The following is a 27,816-nucleotide window of genomic DNA, read 5'->3' on the forward strand; positions in this document are numbered from 1 at the left end:
ATTGCTACAAGCTAGAAGACAAATTAATCTTAACAAATGAGTTTATTTAAATAATTTGTTAGCGTTGATAACAAAATGATCAAATTAATCGATCAAAATATTAGAAAACATAAACTAGAATTGACAAGAACAAAATATGTTTAATTAGGGTCAACCCTAGCTAAGTTGGCCGAATAGTTGGCTTGTTAATCACTAGGTTCTAAGTTTACTTTCTGTAAAAGTTGTCTATTGACTTTATTAGTTTGAGTCGGTCAACTATTGGCAATTAATATTGGTTGACCTCATTGTGGTCATTTGCTGACTACGGTCACAAAGCCTGATTCACTCAGGGAGCACATTTGAGTAGCCGTTACATGTTTTCCTATAATTTAAGATAGCGTAAACATGACTTAAAAAACACACACACACAATTACACAAACAATTTGCCTATTGACATTACCTTTAACAGAATGACAGATAATATCTCCAAAAAAAATATAATTTTATATGAAAATTATTGTCCGGTTGTCCCTTTGTATGATGTGATATTGAAGTCCTTTAATTTCATGCCTGTTGGATTTGTTTTGGGTGACAAATCAAAGTGTTACTTGCTCACCAAGTTTGGCACTTTTCCAATCTGAATGTATTACTTGGTCAACAAGCTCTCTACAGTATAAAGGAAATCACATACCAAACGACAAAGAGAGAAGTGCCAAAACTCATTTATCAGTGGCCCGATTGATATTGACGTGGTACGATTTACAAGGGTGATTGAGGTTAAAGTGATTTGAATGAATTGAGGTTAAAGTGATTTGAATATATGGTAGATTGCATTTTACCAAGAGGCGTAAAGGTCCAGATTTGTATGTTGTATTAATCGTATTTGCATATTATGCTAATTGGATTTTTACATTATTATTACTTTAACTTGATATCATTTATGTTGTGTATGAGTCATGACCTCAAAACGACTATTGTCCAAAACACAGTTCTCTTTCCATCATTTCCATGAAGGTTCATGGGCAAGGATCATTGACAATTTTTTTTTTTAAACACATGATTATGCCAAAGGTCAAGAGTTTGATTATTGACTTTGAGTATGGAGCAGTCTTAAATTTTCAAACCCACTATCACACCTAAAGAGGTGCCTACAATCGAGCAAAGTGATTAGTCACTGTGTTCGACAGTGAAAACCCGAGATACACTTAATATTGATTACTTAATATACAACACTCAATTATTACATGATTTAAATATCTTTAATCTTTAAATAACAAAGATTAAATTATCTACAAGTTGCTTGAATCTTAATTATTGTGCCTCCACTTTTAACTGCAAGACTAACCAATTGTATTCCATCATGATTTTTAGAAGTCAAGGATCAATGTTGTAATATTACTATAGTTGAGGGGCCATTGTGGAAATTAAGTTTGGAATAAATGTATATGAAAAATTAGTTACTTAGTCCCTAAGCTTTCTACAGCCAAAGGAGTAATACTGTAATTTCCCTATATTGCATCTCGCAAATAAAATTAAAGGAAAATGACACTTTTTCCCCCTGTGTTATATACCTATAGCATTTTTCCCCCCTAAATTATTGAAGTGGTTGTTTTTCCCCCTGAAATGTTAAATGGACATATTTACCCTTAAACTAAATATTTAATGAGTTAATACCATCTGAGGTTCTCCGAGTATAGTGGTTTTGCCACGTTTAGTCCTAAACTTTCAAATTGACCATCTGTGGTCCTTCAACTTTCAAATTTAACCATTCGCGGTCCAAGTTAACCACCCATGGTCCTTCAAGTTTCGAAATTTAACCAGCTATGGTCCTCTTGAAAGGACCATGGTTGGTTAAAATTTAATAGTTTAAGGACCATGGGTGGTTAACTTGGACCACGAATGGTTAAATTTGAAAGTCGAAGGACCATAGATGGTCAATTTGAAAGTTTAGGACTAAACGTGGAAAAACCACTATACTCGGAGGACCTCATATGGTATTAACTCATATTTAATTTATTTTTTTTCTCCAACAAATTATGACCATAATTTGGTTCAAACCAAACAAACACTATAGCAACCAAACCGAAATATTCCAATTATAATTTAGAATCGAAATTCGATATTTAGAGTTTATTAAAATCGTGAACCGGAACGGACGGTTCATGTTCCGAACTGAAAAAATAAAATACATTTATTGTTGAATTTAGACTATTTTAAAATAAAAAATAAGATTTTAAAATAAAGACGGTTCAAAATCGCGAATCGAATCCGGAACCGCCGATTCACGGTTCAAGATTCAATTTTTTTGATACATAATTTTAATAAATTGACATTTAAATATTGGGTTCTAAATTTGAATTATAACCGAAAACTATTAATTCGATTGCTTTAGTATCCGGTTCAATTCAAACCGATCCGTGGCCATCCCTACGTATACGCAATAATTTGTTGGAGTAGTAAAATAAATAAAATGTTTACTTTAAGGGTATAAATGTCAATTTAATATATCATGGGGAAAAAGCACCACTTTTATAATAATTGAGAGGGCTAATGTGCTTACCTAAATAATTGAGGGGGAAAAAGTATTATAAGTATATAACTCAGGGCAAAAAATGTCATTTTCCCTAAAATTAATTTAGTCGAGACTCTGTCTAACTTCATTTGAATGTGTAACTCTTCTAAAAATGCAATTTACTAGCCCTCAACTTATACTCTAGGAAGCATAGCCATAAACATTTGTGAATATGAATGAAAAATAAAATACATTAAAATTTTATAAAGTTATTCATAACAAAATATGAAACATAATTATGTTGATGAAATGATTCGAATAGAAAACACATCTCATTATTAATATATATATATATATATATATATATATATATATATATAATAATAATAATAATAATAATAATAATAATTATTGGATATGGACAAAAATAAAATACATCAAAACACATTATAAATGCATGTGGGGTAGAGGTAGCAAACAAACTAACTTAAGGTTAAGAGCATACCTGGATTCAAATTAAACTCTTAGCCTCTCAGAAACTGTAACTATGACTTACCAACTTGGCTAACTCATCTTTCATTTATTTTTATCTTTATTTTGTACTTATTTTATATATATATATATATATATATATATATATATATATATATATATATATATATATATATATATATGAGGATGGGGTGGGGAGGGAGACAGCTACTCCCATTGTGGGTCTGCCCCTGATTTGATAACAAATAAATTTTGATGGATTTAAAAAGTCACAATTTCTATTAATTTATTATTTTTGATAAATTTTAGACTTCATACTTGAAAATTTATATTTTTAGAATAAATTTATTATTTTTGGGTCAAAAGGTAATGTTCAATATTCCACAAGACAAATAGAAATTCATTCATTAGTGGTCCCAAAGTTAATTGGGTAGAGATTATGTACTGTGTTTTGTTTTGTTTTGTTTTGTTTTTATTTATTTCTTTTATTTTGCCTCTTATTTTTATTGGTTAATTTAGGGCATCCTCAATGGTGGTATGATTTTGAGCAAATTTTGCACGTGTGATTATGAAAGAGAAATGGGTGAAAAGAAAAAAATAAAAAATAAATAAAAAATAAATAAAAACTGAAAAAACCTTCCCAAAACCTCCCCTAAAATTCTCAAAAACCTGACAAAATCTCCTAAATAACAGAACAACCCCTTCCCTCTTTCTCCTCTCTTTTCTAATACATCATTGTTTTTTAAAAAAATTGTGTAAAATTCCCCTATTGAGGATGACCTAAGATAAAAGTTGGTGGGATTTTAAAATGATTAACACTTTTAACTTTATATCAATTTCTTCATGTACGAACGAAGACTTATAAATGACTATTCTCCAAAATGCTTCTCTTTCCAATTTCCATCATTTCCATGAAGTTTCATGGATAGGGAGTTAAAGAGACGGTGTTAATCACCTTTTTAAATAGTATACAATTTTAGTTATATGTCTTTTATTTTTATTACTAATTTTTTTAAAAAAAAGTTTTTTTTTTGAATTAATAAGAGAATATCACGTAAAAAAACAAATAAAAATACATGTATTATTATTTATAAATCAATTAAGAGATCATAAGCAAAGTTATTACCCATCAATTAAGTCTATACATAGTATGTCCCTCGGTACTTAATAAGTAATACAAACTCAAAACCTTCTCTATTCCCTTTTGTGTTGTACTATACGGAGTACAACTTTTATTTTTATTTTTTACATTTGGGACAATTAATATCTAGTTATATATATCTATATATAGCAATTATATATAAACTCAAAGTACATCAATTATATATCTAGAGTCGGTCAGCTATGAACAACTTAGGTTGGTTTATCTCATTGTGGTCCTTTGTCGGCTAGAATCACAAAGTGGATTTTACCCGATGCACATCGCCGAGTAGTGACTGCGAGTTTCCCTCGTTACTCAAACTATACCAATTTTTTATAACTTGATGCCCACCACTATTTAATATTATGCATTAATATTGTTATATGAAGTATGAACAAACAAAAAAAAAAAAACAGAAATCATAATTTTTATAAAATTAAATAATAAAGGGATTTTTGCTTCAAAATGAAAATTATGAAAAAGTTTAGGGTGTGGTAGATGTGTAGAAGAAAAAATGACGGGGGCTCTGTCGTCTCATCTACCAATCACTGGTCGAAACGTAACCAAATAGCAGACCAAATGACGCAAGACTTCTCCCACCATTGGGTATGGCAATCATGCCATACGTTATCCATATACGTCATCTTCCTCGTGTAATATTTATTACTCGTACAACATTATTGTCAATTGAGATGTTTCCTCGCAAAAGAAAATTTTATTACTCCTTCTATCTCTATTTATCTGTTCTATTTACTATTTATTGATTAAATTAACTCTTTGTTCTTTATTTATTCTCTTTATTATTTTTTGTTTAAAATTTTTAAAATTAATTTTTTGTATTTAATACTTTTAATGTAGTTTCGAAAGGTATAGTTTTTGTATAATAATAATAATAAAATTAATATTATGAAAAATTAGAGTAAAAATAACTTCAGTCAAACTTTGTTAACTGATCCAAACACATAAAATGGGATGAAGGTAATAATATTTACACGATTTGCCAAAATCATACAATGATATCTTTACTTATAAAAATACTAGCTAGTTACTAGACGTGTATTGTGCAAATAGTCCAACGTCCAATGTGTATTTTAAAATTAGTATTTCAAAATTTATCAAAGTATCATTCTGACGAATATCAATGCAAGATTATCAATTTTTCATAAAAGTAAATATTTCAAGAATGCATAATTATGACATGTGACATAATTTTTTATAAAATTAACCGGTGCAATAGCAGTTTTAGAATGAAACGCTCTCACTTAATAGTACCCAAGGATAATTTTTGCAACACAAAATCCTATTAATTGGCGTGATCCCTGCTTCCCCTTGTTGTCACTTCTATCAAAAATAAATTTTTGATTTAATCTAGTCCACAAGTGTACTTCACTGCAATTTTAGTGTCTTAGCGCAGTGTACTTTAAAAAACATATATAAAAAGCAATATGTTTTTGTATTAAATCCCGTAAATTAGTTAATCATATTTTAGATTAATAAAGAATATATGTAATACTCAAATAAAAATATTTATAAAAAATGTCATATAAACTCTCAAGCTTTACACGAAAAAAAGTAATATAAGTTTATGAACTTTAAAAGTTGAGATTAAATGTATTGTGAATTTGAATTTTAATTGTACTTTTTAAAAGTTCATGAATTTAATTGCTTTTTATATATAAAATTTGAGAGACTATTTAACTTCTTTCTTTTTTTTTTTTCAAAATATTTATTGGTGCATGGCACGAAAAGTAATACATATTATTGTGCAGTAATTTTTGTTAGGGTATGTAGTATGATTCATACAAATAATAGAAAAGAAGCGATTTCCCCCCCTAAATTTATTAAGGTTGTGGTTGTAACAGTTTATTACTTTATTATTTCAAACTCTTCTTCTCCCAGCGAGAAGATAAGAAGAAGAAGAGTTTGAAATAATAAAGTAATAAACTCTTACAACCACAAAGTTAATTATTATTTCAAACTCTTGTCATTGCATTATGCTATACTGTTAAAAAATAGTTGTGTCCACATGAACAGTTCAATTGGTCACAGATGTGAAGTTTGAAAACAATTATTCGGGATTGAGTTTCACTAGATCTAGCTTCTTTGATCAGCTGAGTTACCATGATTTATATCCTTCCAAATGCTCTGTCCGGTCGGGACGCGGAGGCCCTTAGAATTGAAAATTCGACAAAAAAATGGTTGTTAGCACCTATCCCTCTCATTTAATGTTAATGAAACTTGATTAAAATAATTGATAATTTCGTTTTTTAAAATATTTAATTTAATATTAGAGTATAAAATTTATCTATTTAGAAATTGTGTAAAAAGTATTACTAAACACTTTTTAAGAAAATAAAAGAGAAAAAAAATAATTGATTTGACAAATAAATAATAAACACGATAGGCAAGATGTGGTGAGTGGAGTAATATTGTTGTAAAGAATTCCTTGTTTTAAAAAAAATAACAAATAAAAATTAGTTTCTAATGCTAATTCCTAATCCACTACAAATTCACAATATAAATATGTAACTTATAATTAAGTTGGCCAAGCTTGATAATCACTAGATTTTAAGTTATGCATATTGTTATTCTTAGTTTAAGCTCGTTTACCCCACCCCTCAAGGTGGGTAATGAGTAATGCACTAAATCCACTAATGTTACCCACTATTTCAAAATTTTATACTTTTTCATTGAATTGTTTAGTGTTGAATAACAAGTTAGTAGAGTCAATCAATTTATAATATAAGTGGAATTGAAATTCTTGAAAGGAAACAAATCATTTTGTTATTATTATTATTATTATTATTATTATTATTATTATTATTATTATGTTCTCTGTCCCACATTTTATCTGTTCTATTCACTATTCATTTGTCAAATCAACTATTTATTCTTTGTTTATTTTTCTTTCTTTATTATTTTTCACTTATTTTTAAATTTGATTTTTTGTGTTTAATAATACTTTTAGTGTAGTTTATTTAAATTTTGTATACTAATACTAAATTTAATATTATGAAAAAATGAATTAAAAATAAGAAAGTATATGGGGTCTAATGGTATCCGGGTTGGACTTCCATTTGGAAGATTATGAGTTCGAGCCTCAGTGGAGGTGTTATTGGTTCTTTGTGTTTCAGTAGGTTGAGAAAGTATATAAACAGATACTACAGTGTAATAGAACCAGTAGCTTTCAAGAAAAAAAAAATTTAAATACTGCAAATAAAAAAAGCATGGATTCAGTTGTCTGTACGAGCTTAATTTACTGGTTTAATAAGCAATATTTGGGAGAAGGAGTAGAAGTGATTGGGTTCAGTTTCCAATATTTATATGGGATTGATTGATCGAAATTTTTGGAAAGCGAAATTGTGTTGAAGAAAGATTGACCAATAAATTGACCGTCCCACACTCATTCCCTTCTTCTTCCACTCTTACTCGTACTCTCCTGTCTATGTATGTATATATATAATATAATATAATGGCATATATAATCTCGTGAAGGAATGCTCTGCTTCATACTGCTTTTCCATTAGTTGAAGTTTTTTTATGGTGGCAGAGCCGGAAGGACTCTATTTTATCTGGTAAGCCTCCAAACCCAAACCCAGTTAGGAATTTTGTATGTGGGATTGTGGGTCTGTTTCTTTTCTTCTTATTTTTGGTTTTCTGCTTTGATCACGCCTTTGTTCTTAGATATTCTCAGGAATTTTATGGGTACGAGCTATTAAACCTTGTATACATCGTGGGAACATGGGTTTAAAGTTGTTTTTTTTCTTGCATAACTTTGGGGTGGAGGGTCTTGTTTTGGGATCTATGTTTGCAGGTGTGTAGTTGATAGTTGGCTGTAAAATAACTGAAAGAACTGGAAGAAGAAAACCCATAGTTGAGTCTGTCCAGTAATTTACAAATCTTGATCTTTCAAACCTAAATGAGTATGTTGAGTTTTTAGTTGCTTTCATCTTTCTCATTTTCTAGCTTACTATGCTTCTTGCAATTTAGTTCATGTCAAAATATTTTAGCATTTCACTTGCCATTATGCTATTGAATCAATTTTTCACTTAGAATGATAATGGACAGTGTTGAAAGAATGAAAGATCATGTTTTTCTCTTTTATTTATTACCATGCTCTATAGTTTCTCAATGTTTGGACTTAAATTTGTTTTTTTTTCCCATGTGTTATGGACTTATGGTAATCATATTGTTGCTGATCTTTCGTTTTGATGCCCATTGATTCATTTTATATTTGTGTAAAAAAAAAATAAATTTCTCACATACTTTGCACATTTTATGTAGGGGTTTGGTGATTAGTATTTGAAACTTTTCAGTTTGGTTGATATCTGTTAGCATGGGAAAGACGGTTCAGGTGTCTGGGTTCCCTTATCTTGTGAGTGCAGAAGCAGCTAAAACTTGCATAGAGAAGCATACTGGAGCAGGCTCTGTATGTGCCTTAGAGGTTAAAAAGTGCAGAACGGGACAACGATCATATGCGAAAGTCCAATTTGGAAACAATAGAAGTGCGGATGAAATTATAAGTTTGGCTGAACAGAGGGTGTTGTATTTTGGGACCTCGTATTTGAAGGCTTTTGAAATGGACACCCGTATTGTGCAAGACAGATCGTACACCCATGAGATGAAGAATCTAACTCTGTACTTTGGATGTCAAACATCAAAGGAGCGGTTTTACTCGATATGGAGAGGGGCTAATGTCTCGATAAAATTCGGATATGGATTGAAAAAAATGCACATCTTTCTATCCTATCAATCTACTGAATACAAGCTTCAACTTTCATATGAACACATTTGGGAGATCAAGCTGTATCGTCCCCATCGTGGAAATGTGAAATTCCTTGTTATACAGGTATCCCTTGGTTCCGTTTATGCTATTTTGTTATTGTGTTTTCATGTGTATCGTCCCGACCATGTGCTTGTGTTTTGGTAAATATAGAGATGTGTGTGTTACGTGTGTACTCCTTTCCTTATCAAGAAGTTTATGTATTGTTGCTCAATTTTAGGGAAAGCTTGTACATGAATCTATGTTTTCGAGATTATTTTTTTGGCTCAGACCACGAGGTGTCTTGAGCAGACCCTAACTATAGGAGGCACCTTTTAAGCCCGTACCATACTCAGACTAATCCCCGTTCGCACCTGGCCGGCCCAATTAAGGGGCAAAGTGCTAGCCAGATTCGTTGTTTTTGAGATTATTATGCAAATGTTTCCAATTAACACATGTCATCTCTCACTTATGCATTAAAGAAGGTTATAGTGCATTCTATTTCTGTTTGTTGTTATGTATAGAATGCAATTTTGTTTAATAACAAAGAATGATAGATTTACTTTTAACACTTGTATTGCTACATCTTGGAGGAAACTTAAGTTATAACTTCGATGTTTACATCACTCTGTTTCAGTTATTTGCTGCTCCCCGGATCTACAAGAAAGCAGAAGGCTCCATTTATAACTTCTATTCGGTTACTCCAGATGATCAATGGGTGAGGACAACAGATTTTACGCGAAATTGCATTGGACAATCTTCGAGTTTGTGTTTGGAGATTCCTGCAGGTGTCACGCTACCAAAATTCCGCGATCATTTTGTGTACTACAGCGAAACGGATTGGCAATTCAGCGTAGAGTCTGGTCACCCGTTTTCTCACAATCTGGATCTAGTTCCAATTCTGCGTTCCCCACGGGAAGTTAACTTGCCTTTCAAAGTATTGTTTAAGATCTGTTCTTTGGTGCAACAAGGATGCCTTCCTGGGCCAGCACTCGATACAAATTTTTTCAGTTTAGTTGATCCACGTACTATAAACATTGGATGCATCGAGTTTTCCTTGGAGAAAATGTACTATTTAAAGGAATGTTGTTATGATCCTGTTCGTTGGTTGACTGAGCAATATGAGAAGTATCGAAAGTTCAAGCAGCCTCCGAAATCTGCTGCTATAAGTCTCGATGATGGCTTGGTATATGTACGGAGAGTCCTAGTTACTCCGACGAGGGTGTATTTTAGTGGGCCCGAGGTAAACCAATCGAATCGTGTGTTGCGCAATTATGCAGATGATATTGATAATTTTCTTCGTGTATCGTTTGTTGATGAGGATTGGGAGAAAATACATTCGATAGATTTATCTCCCCGTGCGTCTTCCCCGGGTGGTATCAGCAAGACAACCGACATTTATGACAGGATTCTAAAGGTGCTCAGAGATGGCATTGTTATTGGGGATAAAAGATTCGAATTTCTCGCTTTCTCCTCGAGCCAGTTGAGGGAGAGTTCTGTTTGGATGTTTGCGTCGAGATTTGGACTTACAGCTGCTGATATAAGAGCATGGATGGGAGACTTTAGAAAGATTAAAAATGTCGCAAAGTATGCTGCGAGACTCGGCCAATCTTTCGGTTCATCCCGGGAAACGTTGAGTGTTGCCAGGCATGAGATTGAAATGATTCCCGACGTAAAGCTTCAGAGACAAGGAACGGAATATAATTTTTCCGATGGGATCGGGAAAATATCTGCACACTTTGCTCGAAGAGTTGCCATGAAATGTGGCCTCGATGAGTTTGCTCCATCTGCTTTTCAAATCCGTTATGGTGGATTTAAGGGTGTCGTTGCCGTCGATCCTTCTTCATCAAAGAAGTTGTCGTTGAGAAATAGCATGTTGAAATACGAATCGGACAACACAAAGCTAGATGTTTTGGCGTGGAGCAAATACCAGCCCTGTTATCTTAATCGCCAACTAGTCACACTCTTGTCTACGCTCGGTGTTAGAGACGAGGTCTTCGAGAGGAAGCAAAGAGATGAAGTTGCTCAACTTAACGCTATCCTCACCGATCCTCTAAAGGCATACGAGGCTCTCGAGTTGATGGCTCCGGGAGAAAACACCAACATTCTTAAAGAGATGCTCACGTGTGGTTACAAGCCCGATGTCGAACCATTCCTCTCGATGATGTTACAAACATTCCGGGCATCGAAGTTGCAAGATTTGAGGACTAGGACGAGGATATTTGTCCCCAAAGCGAGATCAATGATGGGATGCCTCGATGAAACCAGAACATTGAACTACGGTGAAGTGTTTGTTCAATATTCTGGTGCTGGACGGAGACAACTTCCCGTTGGTCCTCAACTCGATGAACCCCGAAACTACAATTGGATTGTCCAGGGAACGGTGGTTGTCGCAAAGAACCCGTGCTTGCATCCCGGTGATGTTCGTGTTTTGAGGGCTGTTAATGTGCCGGCTTTGCACCATATGGTGGACTGTGTTGTTTTCCCCCAAAAGGGCGAGAGGTAATTACAATCCCTATCTTTTGCATCATTTCTTTCAATGTTATTTCTTGGATTCTTTTTTTCTTAGTAAATAATTTATGAACACTGTTAATCATCTTTAATTTGATTAAATAATTAGTTCAACCCCTGCTCGATACGAGATGTGGTGTCCTGGCTTACCAGGAAGGGTTGTGGTTAAATTGTTAATATCCACTTACTTATCACCAATTGGTTTCCAGTTGGATATACCAACCAGATAGTCAAAGAACTCTATGGTTAAGCGTGGTTGGCTAACATAACATTCAAACTATAGTGTGGTATTAGTATTTCTCTAATTAACGTTAATTTTCTTGTGAAACAAAATAATTTAACTTTGTTGATTTTACAGTTTTTTTGGGGGTGTTTTCTGGTTGCTCAATTCTGTTGATCTTTTGTTGGCAGACCTCATCCAAATGAATGTTCGGGAAGTGATTTGGATGGTGATATTTACTTTGTTTGTTGGGACCAAGAATTGATACCAAGGTCGATGGAATCTCCAATGGATTATACCCCTGCTCCGAGCCTGGACGTATCCCATGATGTTACGATTCAGGTACTGCACTATGATGAATCCAAAACTTTTTTCGCCCTTTTACAAAAATGTTCGAGTTTCATGATATTACTATTATTTCTTCACTACAGGAAGTTCAGAAGTATTTTGTGGATTACATTCTGAACGACAGTTTAGGCATTATTTCGAATGCCCATGTTGCGTTTGCAGATAAAGAACTATTAATGGCGAAGAGTGAACCGTGTCTAAAACTCGCACAGCTCTTCTCGATTGCTGTAGACTTTCCAAAGACGGGTGTTCCTGCGGAGATCCCTTCGGATTTACGAGTCAAAGAATATCCCGATTTTATGGAAAAGCCTCCCGAGAAGGTAACCTACGTTTCGAATCGAGTAATTGGAAAGCTATTTAGGGAGGTGAAGGATATTACTCCCGAGGTAAGCTCTATAAGGTCCTTTACTCCCGAGATAGCGAGGAGGTCGTATGATCCCGACTTGGAGGTTGATGGGTTTGAAGAATACATCGATGAAGCTTTCTATCACAAAACCGAGTACGACTTCAAATTGGGTAATCTCATGGACTACTATGGCATAAAAACCGAGGCTGAAGTGCTTAGTGGCGGGGCCATAAGGGCTTCGAAATTCTTTGACCGTAGAAGGGATGCAGACGCGGTTAGTTTCGCCATGAAGTCTTTGAGGAAGGAAGCGAGGGGATGGTTTAAGGTAGGAAGCGAGTACGATGATCAATTGGCGAAAGCGTCGGCTTGGTACTATGTAACGTATCACCATACTTACTGGGGTTCCTATAACGAGGGGATGAACCGTCCTCACTTTATCAGTTTCCCGTGGTGTGTCTATGATAAGCTGATTCAGATCAAGAAGGACAAACTAAACATCGCGAGGGCTCTCGGGGGCTTGAAATTGGCTTGAATACTTGCGTAAAATTCTAACTTTTGTTGTTTACTTTAAGATCAGGCTGTATAGTAGCAGCATTATCTGCATTTTCTGCAATGCACCAAAACTTATGTATTATATATATGGTGTGGTGCTCTATTGTCTATTTATATGTTGAACTGGTTGTTATGCTTCAATGTTGAATGTATGTATTGTGATTTAAATAGCATCTTTGTGGAATGATATGATGTATGTTTTTTAGACAAGTTGCTCTTTTTGTCACACTCGTAAAGCTGTACTTTTGCGAAAAGTTTAACTTAATACTCTAAGGCCTTCTCCAAGGGAGCGGCATTTGTGACACCAAATGTCAAATTGGTGCTGATTTTGGCGCTGCACTCCTCCAACGAAGTGCCAAAAGAGGCGCCATTTTGGCGATGATCTACAGTGCAGCGGCATATTTGACGCTGCACTGTAGCTTGACGCCAAAATGGTGTTAATCTTTTTAATTTTTATTTTGACCCTTGTCTTTTTTATTAATTCCTTTTGTATCTCTATTTTGTTTTTTATGGATTTACATATTTTATTAAATACATAAACATAAAATTTGAATAATTAAAAATAAATTATACCATTTGAAAGATCTCATCAATACGATAAAAACAAGCCCAATATTATATATAGATTAATTAAAAATTCAAATACATAAAATATAATTTTCATAATATTAAACTGAATACATCCGAAATTAAATAAAACATACTTAGAATTAATAGAGAAGCACATTATGCACTTCGTAATGTATTGACAGAGCATTTGTGAGAACGATATGGTAATTTTGAAAATTAAATGTAATAGTTGTTATATGTTATATTATCGTGGAATAAAAATATTATTTGCATTACAATTAAATTTTATATTAAAAAATTAAAGTAAAAAAAAATTAAAATTTTAATTTATAAGAAAACAAATTATTTTAGTGTAGAAATAGAATTTGGTGTAATGGGTTGGAGATGAATAAATTTTGGTGTAAGAATATTCTGGGAATATTCCTTTTGGTGTAAAATTTGATGCAAAATTTGGTGTAATGGGTTGGAGATGGCCTAACATGGCACACATTATACAAGAATGGTGATGCAGATACACATTATGCTTCAATGTTAAATGTATGTATTGTAAAAAGTTTAAATAAATAAAGTAAAAAGTAATACAAATAAAAATAAAAGATTAAATAAATAAAGTAAAAAAGTTTTTTTTTTTTTTTTTTTTTGAAAAAAAAAAGTAAAAGAACTAAAAAAAAACACGTGTCAGACTGGGAAACACACCTGCCAAACTACAAGTTAATATAGGACTCAAAATTGAACATTTTATAGGAGGTTTGGTTAATGGTTACTGGAAAAGAATAAGGTGGAAATAAAGTAAGAATTCAAATTACATTATTTGGTGGGGAGAAATAGAAGTATTGGAATTGAGAAGGAAAAAAGTGGTATAAAGACTAAAATATCCTTGTGTAATAATAACTAAGGGTAGTAATGTCGTTTCATCTATTTTCCCTTTCTCACACCTATTGAATTGCAATTCAACAAAAAGAGAGAATTGCAATTCCTTCCAACCAAACAACATAATTGAAGCCTCTATTGAATACCAATTCAACTACAGCTAAATTACAGTAAACCAAACACCTCATTAACCAATTTAGGGGGCTTGAATGAATCTTTTTTCTTTTTTACTTGGGGTTTAATTGCACTATCCGTTTAACTTAGGGAGTTAATTTTTTTATGTTTCTTTTTTATTTTTCTACTTTTTTTCCTATTTAATAGAGTATAACCTAAAATATAACTTCACTTAAAACTTATTTACAACGGCAAAGTATGGGTTCAATTATTGCCATGAATATTGAGAATTTTGGTTTGGATTGGGCTCTTTGTGCATAGAAATGTACATTTTGATTTTAAGTATCGAGTTAAATAAGCTCGATTTACATCCTCATAGGTTTAAGAGTGGTTTATGATGTGCATAATATAATCTCACGAAGTCAAGAAACTTTAATTATTAGAAACAAAAAAAATTAATGTCACATTCACACAATCCTAGCTAAACATACCAAGTAATCCTATATTCATATAACCTCACATTACTTCTATGATTTAATCATACATAGTGTAATCTTACATTTTACGAACATACTAAACATCCCAAAGGGTCTTTGTTTTGCATATTGCATTGATATCTAATTAAATCTAGGGAAAAGAGTCAAATAGACCCTTGAACTTTATCTCAAGAGTCAAATTAGTTCATCAAGACCCATTTACCTGTTAGTAACCTGTAATACTAGGTCACTTAAATTCCAGCTATTGTTCTGACAATAAAAATCTACAAAGGAGACCAAAATGTCGCCGGAGATGGTGACCAAACTGTGAGATGGCGACCAAAATGGTCACCTGCTCCTGCTATGTGTACATGCTAAGCTCATTTTTCCACATTAGACAATAAAAAAGGATAAATAAATTCCCACTCACCAGTCACCATGAGAGTGCATCTTCAAACCAAAAACAATTAAATAGATTGAAAACAGCACAGCAAGCAGAAGCACTCAAGCACCCAAAGAAACAAACTTCGTTTCGAAACCCGACTGAGCCTTCGACTCCTGCGAAAATCCAGAGATTTAGACACAACAACAGCTATGCCTCTTCTCTCGAGGAAGAGCTCGCTGTTGTGTTTATAAACACAAACACCCATCACAACATCCCTCCAAAATCACATTCAAGAATCGAACCACCTCATCTGTCTAATCCAAATAAAACCAAAATAACGACTTCACCAAGGCATAAAACGAAAAAATAAAATAAAATTATGGGTAATCATTATCAACATTAATTTGCTCGAAATGGCAGGGAATCTGATAGAAATTTCCGAGGCAGAAGTTGCGTATTATAGCATCAGATTGAAGACGGGCATCACAGATCTACTTCTGGCCATCGTTGACGGAGCAAGTGACCATTATGGTCGCCATCTCCGGTCACGCCTTCTCCGGCAACGTTTTGGTCTCCTTTGTAGATTTTTATTGCCGGAACAATGGCTAGAATTTAAGTGACCTGGTATTACAGGTCACTAACAGGTAAATGGGTCTTGATGAACTAATTTGACTTGTTTATGTACCTAATTGCAACTTTACAAAATTTGAGGGCCTAATTGACTCTTGAGATAAAGTTCGAGGGCTTATTTGACCCTTTTCCCTTAAATCTATTGTGTTAACACTAATCATGCAAAGTATTATTATTATTATTATTATTATTTTGAAAACCAAAGCAACTTCATTAAAATCAAACTAGAACCAACTCCGAAATACAACTATGTGGAATTAAATCCCACACACCAAGGACCGAAGAAGAACTAGTTGCCCGTGCAAGCACATGAGCTACATGATTCGCTGACTTTTTGACATGGCAGACAACGTCCCTGATGTCCCTAGCAACCAAACGACATTGCTTTATAAGTAAACTGACGAGCAATTAAAACTAGAACAAAAGTTTAAGCAATCAGACTCAACAATGACATGAGACATAGTGCGACTCTTAAGCCATGAGCGCTTCATTGTAACTTTTCTATTTTAATTCTATTTTAAAGGAAACTTTTCTAACTCAACATTGTAGAGTAGTTAATACGCAGACTGCTAGAATGTGTCATGTTAGAATAGTGAGTTAGATTATCTCTACGTAAAAGTCAAACTCTACCACCACATAACGAAAAATGCAACTTTTCTAAAAAACATACATCATATCATTCCACAAAGATGCTATTTAAATCACAATACATACATTCAACATTGAAGCATAACAACCAATTCAACATATAACTAAACAATTGGCACCACACCATATATATAATACAAAAAGTTTTGGTGCATTGTAGAATGCAGATAATGCTGCTACACCCTCATCTTAAAGTAAACAACAAAAGTTAGCATTTTACACAGTATTCATGCTTCTTGATCTGAATCAACTTGTCGTAGACGCACCACGGGAAACTGATAAAGTGAGGACGGTTCATTCCCTCGTTGTAGGAACCCCAGTAAGTATGGTGATACGTTACATAGTACCAAGCCGACGCTTTTGCCAATTGATCATCGTACTCGCTTCCTACCTTGAACCATGCCCTTGCTTCCTTCCTCAAAGACTTCACGGCGAAACTAACAGCATCTCCATCCCTTCTGTGGTCAAAGAGTTTCGAAGCCCTTATGGCCCCGCCACTGAGTACTTCAGCCTCGGTTTTTATGCCATAGTAGTCCATAAGATTACCCAATTTGAAGTCGTACTTGGTTTTGTGATAGAAAGCTTCATCCATGTATTCTTCGAACCCATCAACCTCCAAGTCGGGATCATATGACTTCCTTGCTATCTCGGGAGTAAAGGACCTTATAGAGCTTACCTCGGGAGTAATATCCTTCACCTCCCGAAATAGCTTTCCAATTACTCGATTTGAAACATAGGTTACCTTCTCGGGAGGCTTTTCCATAAAATCTGGATATGCTTTGACTCGTAAATCCGAAGGGATCTCAGCAGGAACACCTGTCTTTGGAAAGTCTACAGCAATAGAGAAGAGGTGTGCAAGTTTTAGACACGGTTCACTCTTTGCCATTAATGGTTCTTTATCTGCAAATGCAACATGGGCATCTTATCTTAACTATAATAAAGCCAAATCTTTTGTGAAAATTTCCCGCCCAATACATGGTTAGAAACGCTATCGTTTTTGTTATTGTGAGAGTATTTTGTGAAAACTTTCCGCTAACCTTAATACGCCTCCTTTTGGTTTATGGGTTTGGTTTAATTAATGGCTTACATTGTAATTTGGTCAGACTTTTAATTATATGCCTTTTGGTTTACGAGTTGGAAATTGGAATTATGGTTTAATTAATGCAAGCATTTATTCTTGAATCATCCGTAGTTTGGTTTCGGAATCGTTTGCATGAAGACTTCTACAGACATATATATAAACAGTTCGAAGCAATACAATCTCACAGCAAAACTCTACATATTATAGAGATACAGGCCCTAGATTTACATCTCAAATTGAAGAATGGATTCATGGCGCCCCTGTTCCTTATGGACAAGCTAAGGAGGTAAGCCTGTCAATTTTTTCATACTGTATTATTATTTTTGTTAGTGTGTTGGATGATAATATTTTTTGCTTATCTATTTCTCATAATTATTCTTTTATTCTAATCTACTGCCTTAGGAATCTATTTTTTTTTTAAGATTCTAAATTCTAATTTTTAGTTTTAATGGGAGTTTGTTTCTGACCACGAAGTGGTAAGCCCAATTTGTCACCAAGATTCTGGCAAAGAATTCACTGAAACAGGAATTGGCCTTGAAGAGAAGTCTGTTGGATGAAATTACATCCACACAAAGCTCTAAGAAGACAATGGATGCTATTATCAAAAAAGAAACAAATTCCAGTTTTTTGCTGACTGTAAACATTTTGAGATAATTTGGTTCTGATGTTGTTCTGCTCTAAACAGTTATGCCATGGATGGCATGGTCTGGATGGTTATTGAGGGTTTTTGGTACCATGAACAATTATGCCATGGATGGCAATGGTCTTTTTTTTTTTCTATATATATTTTTATCTTTTCACTGGGGCTTTCTTCTTTATGAATTTCTGCTTTTCAAGTAAGTTTGTTACTACAGGTCACATTTGAGAAGGATAGACATCAGTGATATATGATCAAGAGGTTCAACCTATTAGCTCATTTTTTAGTTTGGACATATCTTTGTAATAGGGAACCTGTTTATTACTTTTTTTTTTTTTTTGTATTCTAATTATGTACAGTTAAATGTAGTAGTTTCTTAGTTTGTTTAAAGTTTCTTGTGTTCTAAAGTTGTGTATTCTATTATGAGATTCACTGTGTTCTATATGTAATAGTTTCTCAGTTTGTTAAGATGCTTCTTTACTTATTTAAGCTGGGCACTAATACAGTAATACACACCAAGACAACAATGAGTTACCTGGTATTTGTGTCTGCTGAATTAGCAACAACGTAACATTTTGTGTGTGTGTGTATTAGCACTGCATTGATGGCCATCATTAGAAATTTACACCCACTACTGTTAATATTCCAAGATAATAAACAATGCCTCTAATATTTAAGAAGCAGTCTTGTGTTGAAAAAAGAAAATCTATTTACTTTTTATCAGTTGAATATATTTCAAAAAAAATCTGCCTACTCCAAATTGTTTTCCACCTCTCATCTTTGTAACTACTATTTCACATTCAAATTTCATATAAAACAGCAATAATTGTAACCTACAATTTTTATTTTTGAAACTACATAACCTACAAAAGAAAATCTCAACTTTGATTTTTATTTTTGAACTACATATCCTCTATAATTAAATTAGTTCTTTAAAATTCAAATTGAATTAATAATATAAGTGTTTCTTATCTTTCTATCGTTCTAAATAATTAGCCATAATTTTTGGCCAATCAAATCTTTGCATTTTCCTGGCCAAAGAAAGTGACATTGTTTTGGTACAATGTTTCTTCGGTTACCGAATTCTTCTACACCTATTTTCATACGTGTTAACAATTTTTGAATGGTTAAATATTTTAAGTCATGTTTAAGAATTATTATTCGTTGAAATATTTCATAGTATAAACGTTTTTTTCTTATAATCTTTTTGGGTGCTATTCTAAAATCAAGTACATGTTAACAGACTAACATGATAGCAGTCTACTATTTGTCATGAACACTACACAAAATATAGTTTACAAAGAAATTTTCAATAATTTGTAATATATTTTGATTTCAAATGTCATATCTTTAGTTTACTATTATTCAATATATAATACTCATTTTACATGTTACAATTATAATATATATTGAACTATTTAACTAGAAAATTCAAGTTCTTAACATATAAAATCTTTCCAAATGAATAATATTTATAATTTTTAGTCCGTGCATCGCACGGTGACATACTAGTTCGAAATAATGCCTAAACTGTCGTTCAGAATGTAGTCCACAAAATACTTCTGAACTTCCTGTAGTGAAGAAATAATAGTAATAATATCTTGAAACTCGAACATTTTTGTAAACTAAGCATTGAAAACGGCAAAAAAAGTTTTGAACTCATCATAGAGCAGTGTAACGTCATGGTATACGTCCATGCTCGGAGCAGGGGTATAATCCATTGGCGATTCCATCGACCTTGGTATCAATTCTTGGTCCCAACAAACAAAGTAAATATCACCATCCAAATCACTTCCTGAACATTCATTTGGATGAGGTCTGCCAACAAAAGATCAACCGGAAAACACCCCCAAAAAAACTATAAAATAAACGAGCACAAGTCAAAGGAATCAACAAAGGTAAACTATTTTGTTTCACAAGAAAATTAATAATGATGATGTCGAAGTGGAAATAAGACTGGTGATAACAATTTGCAATAAGAATCATAAGTAAATAATGCCAATCCTGTAACTCACATTAAGAACAAAGGGATAAGGCACCGCTTGAAAAACGTTAATTAGAGAAATACTAATACCACACTATAATTTGAATGTTATGTTAGCCATTTATATATTGAAAGATGTCAAAATAAGGATGCAACTAGATTATAGAGTCAAAAATCACAGAGTTCTTTGACTATCTGGTTGATATTACTTAAAACCAATTGATGACAAGTAAGTGTACATTAACTATTTAACCACATCCCTCATAGTAAGCCACATCGTCACGTTTTGAATCGAGCAGGGGCTGAACTCAGCCAATCCAGCCGACGCCCAACAATAATATACACCAGTGTTATCAAGGCGTCCCGTCGGTCAAGACCGAACGCGTAATGTGCTCGCCTCGCCTAAGTGCAGAATACAACCCAAAACTCCACAAAACATACATGAGCTGAACCTACACACTAAGGCGAGTTGACCGGTGTAATTTTCAGCCAGAGAAGTCGCCGGAATCTGCCTCACGCGCCGGCGCATGGCGTCGGAGCAACGGCTCAGCGGCGGCGCGTGGTGGCTCTGATGGCGGCGCGGTTAAAGCTTCGGCATGTTTATCAGTGTATATTGATAAAAAACTCAAAAGTAGACCATGGAAATTTTAGAACTGCCTTTATTTCACTCTTTTTTGTTTTGTTTTTATTCACTTTATGCATTGTCAAAGCATACTAAAGCTTTAAGTTTTATAAGTCAAAAACTAGTTATTTAATCAAATTAAAGATGAGTAACAGTGTTCATAAATTATTATTTACTAAGAAAAAAGAATCCAAGAAATAACATTGAAAGAAATGATGCAAAAGGTAGGAATTGTAATTACCTCTCGCCCTTTTGGGGGAAAACGACGCAGTCTACCATATGGTGCAAAGCAGGTACATTTACTGCCCTCAAAACACGAACATCACCGGGATGCAAGCATGGGTTCTTTGCAACAACCACCGTTCCCTCGACAATGTGACTGCAGTTTCGGGATTCATAGAGTTGAGGACCAACCGGAAGTTGTCTCCGTCCAGCACTAGAATGTTGTTTCATCTAGGCATCCCATCATTGATCTCGCTTTGGGGACAAATATCCTTGCCCTAGTCCTCAAATCGTGCAACTGTGATGCTCTGAATGTTTGCAACATCATTGAGAGAAATGGTTCGACATCAGGCTTGTAACCACACGTGAGCATCTGTTTAAGAATGTTGGTGTTTTCTCCCGGAGTCATCAACTCATATGCCTTTAGAGGATCGGTGAGGATAGCATTAAGTTGAGCAACTTCTTCTCTTTGAGTACCTTTAGAATCCTGTCATAAATGTCTGTTGTCTTGCTGATAACACTAGGGGAAGACGCACGGGGAGATAAATCCATAGAATGTATTTTCTCCCAATCCTCATCAACAAACGATACACGAAGAAAATTATCAATATCATCTGGATATTGGCGCAACACACGATTGGATTGGTTTACCTCGGGTCCACTAAAATACACTCTCGTCGGAGTAACTAGGACTCTCCGTACATATACCAAGCCATCATTGAGACTTATAGCAGCAGATTTCGGAGGCTGCTTGAACTTGTGATACTTCTCATATTGCTCAGTCAACCAACGTATAGGATCATAACAACATTCCTTTAAATAGTATGTTAGAAATAATTTCTATGGCTCGGAATCCATGCAGCCATCATCCACGTTGCTTCTTGCACGTACTGCCGCAACTGTCGCACTATGTATGCATGTTCTCCATCTTTGCGTTTTTATCTCTAAATTGCTTAGTATAAATAGGGTAGCTTTATGCTTTGTAAAATGTATCAAATCTTTTGAATTCATTCTCCTTCCTTTCTTTCTTCACGTAGCTTATATATATATATATATATATATATATATATATATATATATATATATATATATATTTGTAATTCTCTTTTGAGATTAATATATATATTTATTATATCTTACCCCAATTTAGCAACTTCTTATTTTGTCATTTATATAATTTTCTTCGTTTATATATTTTTCCTATTATTATACTTCTATAATTCTCAATTTTCGATTCTTTGCTTCCGCATTATTCCGCTATATTCCTAACAAGTGGTATCAGAGCGGTTTATTTGAGAATTATTTTCAAAGATGTCAACTGTTACCAAGTTCGATATCGAGAAGTTCGATGGGAAAATTAGCTTTTCTATCTGGAAGGTTCAGATGGAAGCCGTTCTAACCCATAACGGTTTGAAGAAAGCGCTAGCTGGAAAGAAGAAGAAACCGGCTACAATGACAGATGTAGATTGGGAAGATCTGGATGACAAGGCACGTTCAACCATTCTTTTGTGCCTGTCTAAAGAGGTTCTACGTGAGGTGTTAAGTGAGACGACTGCGTCAGATTTATGGTCCAAGCTGGATACGCTTTACATGGCCAAAACTCTGGCGAACACGCTACGCCTGAAGGAGCGTCTGTACACAATCCGTATGACGGAAGGTACTTCTATTAAATCTCACTTGGATGAATTCAATTCTATTTTATTGGACTTGGAAAATATTGATGTTATAATTGAAGATGAGGATCGTGCTGTTTTATTGCTTGTCTCTCTCCCTAATTCATACAAGCATTTCAAAGAAATTATGCTGTATGGTAATAGTAGTGATACCCTTACTTTCGACAATGTTAAGTCAAACCTATTGTCCAAAGAAAAGTTTGACTTTGAAATTAAGTCTGAGGACAAAGGTGAAGGCTTGACTGTAAGGGGTCGTTCACTTGAATCAGGGAGTAGCAATAAAAATTCTAGATCCAAGTCCAAAGGACATAAGTCCAACAAATCCTGTAAGTACTGCAAGAAGCATGGTCATGATGTGACTGAATGCTTCAAGTTGAAAAACAAGCAAGAGAGAGAAAAGAAGTCCGCTGAAGCTAGTGTTGTTGAAAGTGATTCAGATGGTGATGTGTTGTTATCTGTTAGCTCCGGTGAGAAACGGAGTGAAACCGAGTGGATTTTGGACTCTGGTTGTACATTCCACATGTGTCCCCACAAAGATTGGTTCATCTCTCTGGAACCGGTTGATGGTGGAGTTGTCTTGCTGGGTAATGATACCCAATGCAAGGTTAGTGGAATTGGAAGTGTTCAGATTAAAACTCATGATAACGTTGTCAGGACTCTTACCAATGTTCGGTATATTCCTGATTTGAAACGCAATCTGATATCATTGGGTACCTTGGAATCTCTGGGGTGCAAGTACACAGCTGAAGGTGGAGTTTTGAAGGTCATAAAAGGCTCTGTTGTTCTCATGAAAGCTTCTCGTTCTGGAAGCGTGTACGTCTTGCATGGCAGTACTGTGACGGGTTCAGTAGCGGTATCCTCATCGATGTCTGATGCGGATCTCACTCAATTATGGCATATGCGTCTGGGGCATATGAGTGAGAAAGGCATGCATCTCCTGAGCAAAAAAGGCCTCCTTGGTGGTTCAGGTACGGGTAAATTACAATTTTGTGAGCATTGTATTTTTGGGAAACAAAAGAGGGTTAGTTTCTCTACTGCTACACACCGTACCAAAGATGTATTGGAATATATACATTCCGATTTATGGGGACCGACTAAATTCCAGTCTATGGGAGGCTGTAGATATTTTATGTCTATTATTGATGACTTTTCTCGTAAAGTCTGGGTCTATTTCCTGAAACATAAAAATCAAGCATTTTCTATTTTCAAGAAATGGAAAATACTTGTTGAAACTCAGACAGGTAAAAAAGTCAAGAAGCTCAGGACAGACAATGGCTTGGAGTTCTGTGAGTCAGATTTCAATGACTTTTGTGCGGCAAATGGAATTGCCAGGCACAAGACCTTGCCTGGTAAACCCCAGCAAAATGGTGTTGCCGAACGTCTAAACAGGACATTATTGGAAAGAGCTCGTTGTATGCTCTCTAATGCTGGGTTATGGAAACGGCGTGATTTTTGGGCCGAGGCCGTTTCTACTGCTTGCTATTTGGTAAATAGATCTCCGCATTCATCCCTTGATTTCAAAATTCCAGAGGAAGTTTGGTCAGGTAATCCTGTTGATTACTCTATCTTAAGAGTTTTTGGATGTCCTGCTTATGCTCATTCCAGTACGGGTAAATTAAACCCGAGAGCTGTCAAACGCATTTTCCTTGGTTATGCTTCTGAGTCAAAAGGGTATCGTCTATGGTCTCCTGATTCTCGGAAAATCATTCTGAGTCGAGATATCACTTTTGATGAAAATGCACTACTTTCTTTTGGAAAAGTTCCCAGTACAGGTGAGACGCAGAGTACTGGTGAGAAGGTGGAGTTTGAATTCAGGCCTATTGATAGTGTTACTACTGCTGATGGTACTACTAAAGATGATGCATCTACTAGCATCGCACCTCTCGTCGAGCCACAACGAGAGTATTCCATTGCTATGGATCGTCCTTAGGAGGACAATTAAAAAACCTGATAGGTATGCTAGTGATGATGAAACCAACATGGTTGCTTATGCTCTTTCAGTCGCATAGGAGGTTGATGGTGATCCATCCTGCTATTTTGAAGCTCGCTCTTCCTATTGCTAAGTTCAAGTAGTGCTTGAGTTTAGTCGACTGTTCCAGTTGTTAATTTTTCACAGATGGATTTGATCCAAGGTGGAGATTGTTAGAAATAATTTCTATGGCTCAGAATCCATGCAGCCATCATCCACGTTGCTTCTTGCACGTACTGCCGCAACTGTCGCACTATGTATGCATGTTCTCCATCTTTGCGTTTTTATCTCTAAATTGCTTAGTATAAATAGGGTAGCTTTATGCTTTGTAAAATGTATCAAATCTTTTGAATTCATTCTCCTTCCTTTCTTTCTTCACGTAGCTTTTATATATATATATATATATATATATATATATATATATATATATATAATTCTCTTTTGAGATTAATATATATATTTATTATATCTTACCCCAATTTAGCAACTTCTTATTTTGTCATTTATATAATTTTCTTCGTTTATATATTTTTCCTATTATTATACTTCTATAATTCTCAATTTTCGATTCTTTGCTTCCGCATTATTCCGCTATATTCCTAACATAGTACATTTTCTCAAAGGCAAACTCAATGCATCCAATGTTTACTCTACGTGAATCAACTAAGCGGAAAAAATTTGTATCGAGTGCTGGCCCAGGAAGGCATCCTTGTTGCACCAAAGAACAGATCTTAAACAATACTTTGAAAGGCAAGTTAACTTCCCATGGGGAACGCAGAAGAAAACGGGTAACCAGACTCTACGCTGAATTGCCAATCAGTTTCGCTGTAGTACACAAAATGATCACGGAATCTTGGTAGTGTGACACCTGCAGGAATCTCCAAACACAAACTCGAAGACTGTCCAATGCAACTTCGCGTATAATCTGTTGTCCTCACCCATTCCTCATCTGGAGTAACCACATAGAAGTTATAAATGGAGCCTTCTGCTTTCTTGTATATCCGTGGAGCAGCAAATAACTGAAACAGAATGATGTAAACATTTAAGTTACAAGTTAAGTTTCCTCCAAGAATAATCAAAGTGAAAGTCATTTAATGAATATCAAGAAACCAAGGAAAAAAAAACCATCTTTAATGCACAAGTGAGAGATGACATGTGTGAATTTCTTAAGTGTGTTAATTGGAAACATTTGCATAATAAACTCAATTCTCGAAAACATAGATTCATGTACAAGCTTTCCCTAAAATTGAGCAACAATACATAAACTTCTTGATAAGGAAAGAGTACACACATAACACACACATCTCTATATTTACCAAAACACAAGCACATGGTCGGGACGATACACATGAAAACACAATAACAAAATAGCATAAACAGAACCAAGGGATACCTACCTGTATAACAAGGAATTTCACATTTCTACAACGGGGACGATACAGCTTGATCTCCCAAATGTGTTCATATGAAAGTTGAAGCTTGTATTCAGTAGATAGATAGGATAGAAAGAGGTGCATTTTTTTCAATCCATATCCGAATTTTATTGAGACATTAGCCCCTCCCCATATCGAGTAAAACCACTCCTTTGATGTTTGACATCCAAAGTACAGACTTAGATTCTCCATCTCATGGATGTACGATCTATCTTGCAAAATACGAGTGTCCGTTTCAAAAACCTTCAAATACGAATTGTCAAAATACAACTTCCTCTGTTTGGCCACACTTATAATTTCATCCGCGCTTCTATTGTTTTCAAATTGGACTTCCGCATATGATCGTTGTCCCGTTCTGCACTTTTTAACCTCTAAGGCACATACAGAGCCTGCTCCAGTATGCTTCTCTATGCAAGTTTTAGCTGCTTCTGCAGCCACGAGATAAGGGAACCCAGACACCTGAACCGTCTTTCCCATGCTAACAGATTTCAACCAAACTGAAAAATTTCAAATACTAATCACCAAGCCAGCAATATCAAACCCCTACATAAAATGTGCAAAGTATGTGAGGAATTTATTTTTTTTACACAAATATAAAATGAATCAATGGGCATCAAAACGAAAGATCAACAACAATATGATTACCACAAGTCCATAACACATGGAAAAAATAATAATTAAGTCCAAACATTGAGAAACTATAGAGCATGGTAATAAATAAAAGAGAAAAGCATGATCTTTCAACACTGTCCATTATCATTCTAAGTGAAAAATTGATTGAATAGCATAATGGCAAGTAAAATGCTAAAATATTTTGACATGAACTAAACTGCAAGAAGCATAGTAAGCTAGAAAATGAGAAACATGAAAGCAACTAAAAACTCAACATACTCATTTAGGTTCTCTAGTAGGTTGAAAGATCAAGATTTGTAAGTTACTGGACAGACTCAAACTATGGGTTTTCTTCTTCCAGTTCTTGCAGTTATTTTACAGCCAACTATCAACTACACACCTGCAAACATAGATCCCAACACAAGACCCTCCACCCCAAAGTTATGCAAGAAAAAAAAAAACAACTTTAAACCCATGTTCCCACGATGTATACAAGGTTTAATAGCCCGTACCCATAAAATTCCTGAATATCTAAGAACAAAGGCGTGATCAAAGAAGAAAACCAAAAATAAGAAGAAAAGAAACACACCCACAATCCCACACACAAAGTTCCTAACTGGGTTTGGGTTTGGGTTTGGAGGCTTACCAGATAAAGTAGAGTCCTTCCCGCTCAACTACTCTGCCACCATAAAAAAACTTCAAGCTAATGGAAAAGCAGTATGAAGCAGAGCATTCCTTCACGAGATTATATTATATATATACATACATAGACAGGAGAGTACGAGTAAGAGTGGAAGGAAATGAGTGTGGGACGTTCAATATTTCTTCAACACAATTTTGCTTTCCAAAAATGTCGATCGATCAATCGCATATAAATATTGGAAACTGGATCCATTTACTGTCGTTCTTATATACGGCTTTTTTTAAAAAAAAAAATTAATAAATAAATTGCAGTACTTAAATTTACAGTGCTTATGGCTAGGGAAATTCTATTCACACCCCCCTTTTTACTATTTGCACCACCTA

General features: G+C 34.5%; 1 protein-coding gene and 1 pseudogene across 1 annotated transcript; one reads left to right on the forward strand and one right to left on the reverse strand.

The window, feature by feature from the left end:
- Positions 1-483: 483 nt before the first annotated feature.
- LOC109171824 lies at positions 484-27,565 on the reverse strand (annotated as a pseudogene).
- LOC109171889 (probable RNA-dependent RNA polymerase 1) lies at positions 7,479-13,074 on the forward strand. The gene is made up of 5 exons (XM_019320977.1): positions 7,479-7,700; positions 8,410-8,974; positions 9,525-11,389; positions 11,810-11,960; positions 12,050-13,074. Exons 2-5 carry the CDS (start codon positions 8,462-8,464, stop codon positions 12,842-12,844), a joined length of 3,324 nt encoding a protein of 1,107 aa, XP_019176522.1. The 5' UTR covers positions 7,479-7,700; positions 8,410-8,461; the 3' UTR covers positions 12,845-13,074.
- Positions 27,566-27,816: the final 251 nt, after the last annotated feature.

This window comes from Ipomoea nil, unplaced genomic scaffold, assembly GCF_001879475.1.
Source record: "Ipomoea nil cultivar Tokyo-kokei standard unplaced genomic scaffold, Asagao_1.1 scaffold0382, whole genome shotgun sequence".
Taxonomy (NCBI): Eukaryota; Viridiplantae; Streptophyta; class Magnoliopsida; order Solanales; family Convolvulaceae; genus Ipomoea; species Ipomoea nil.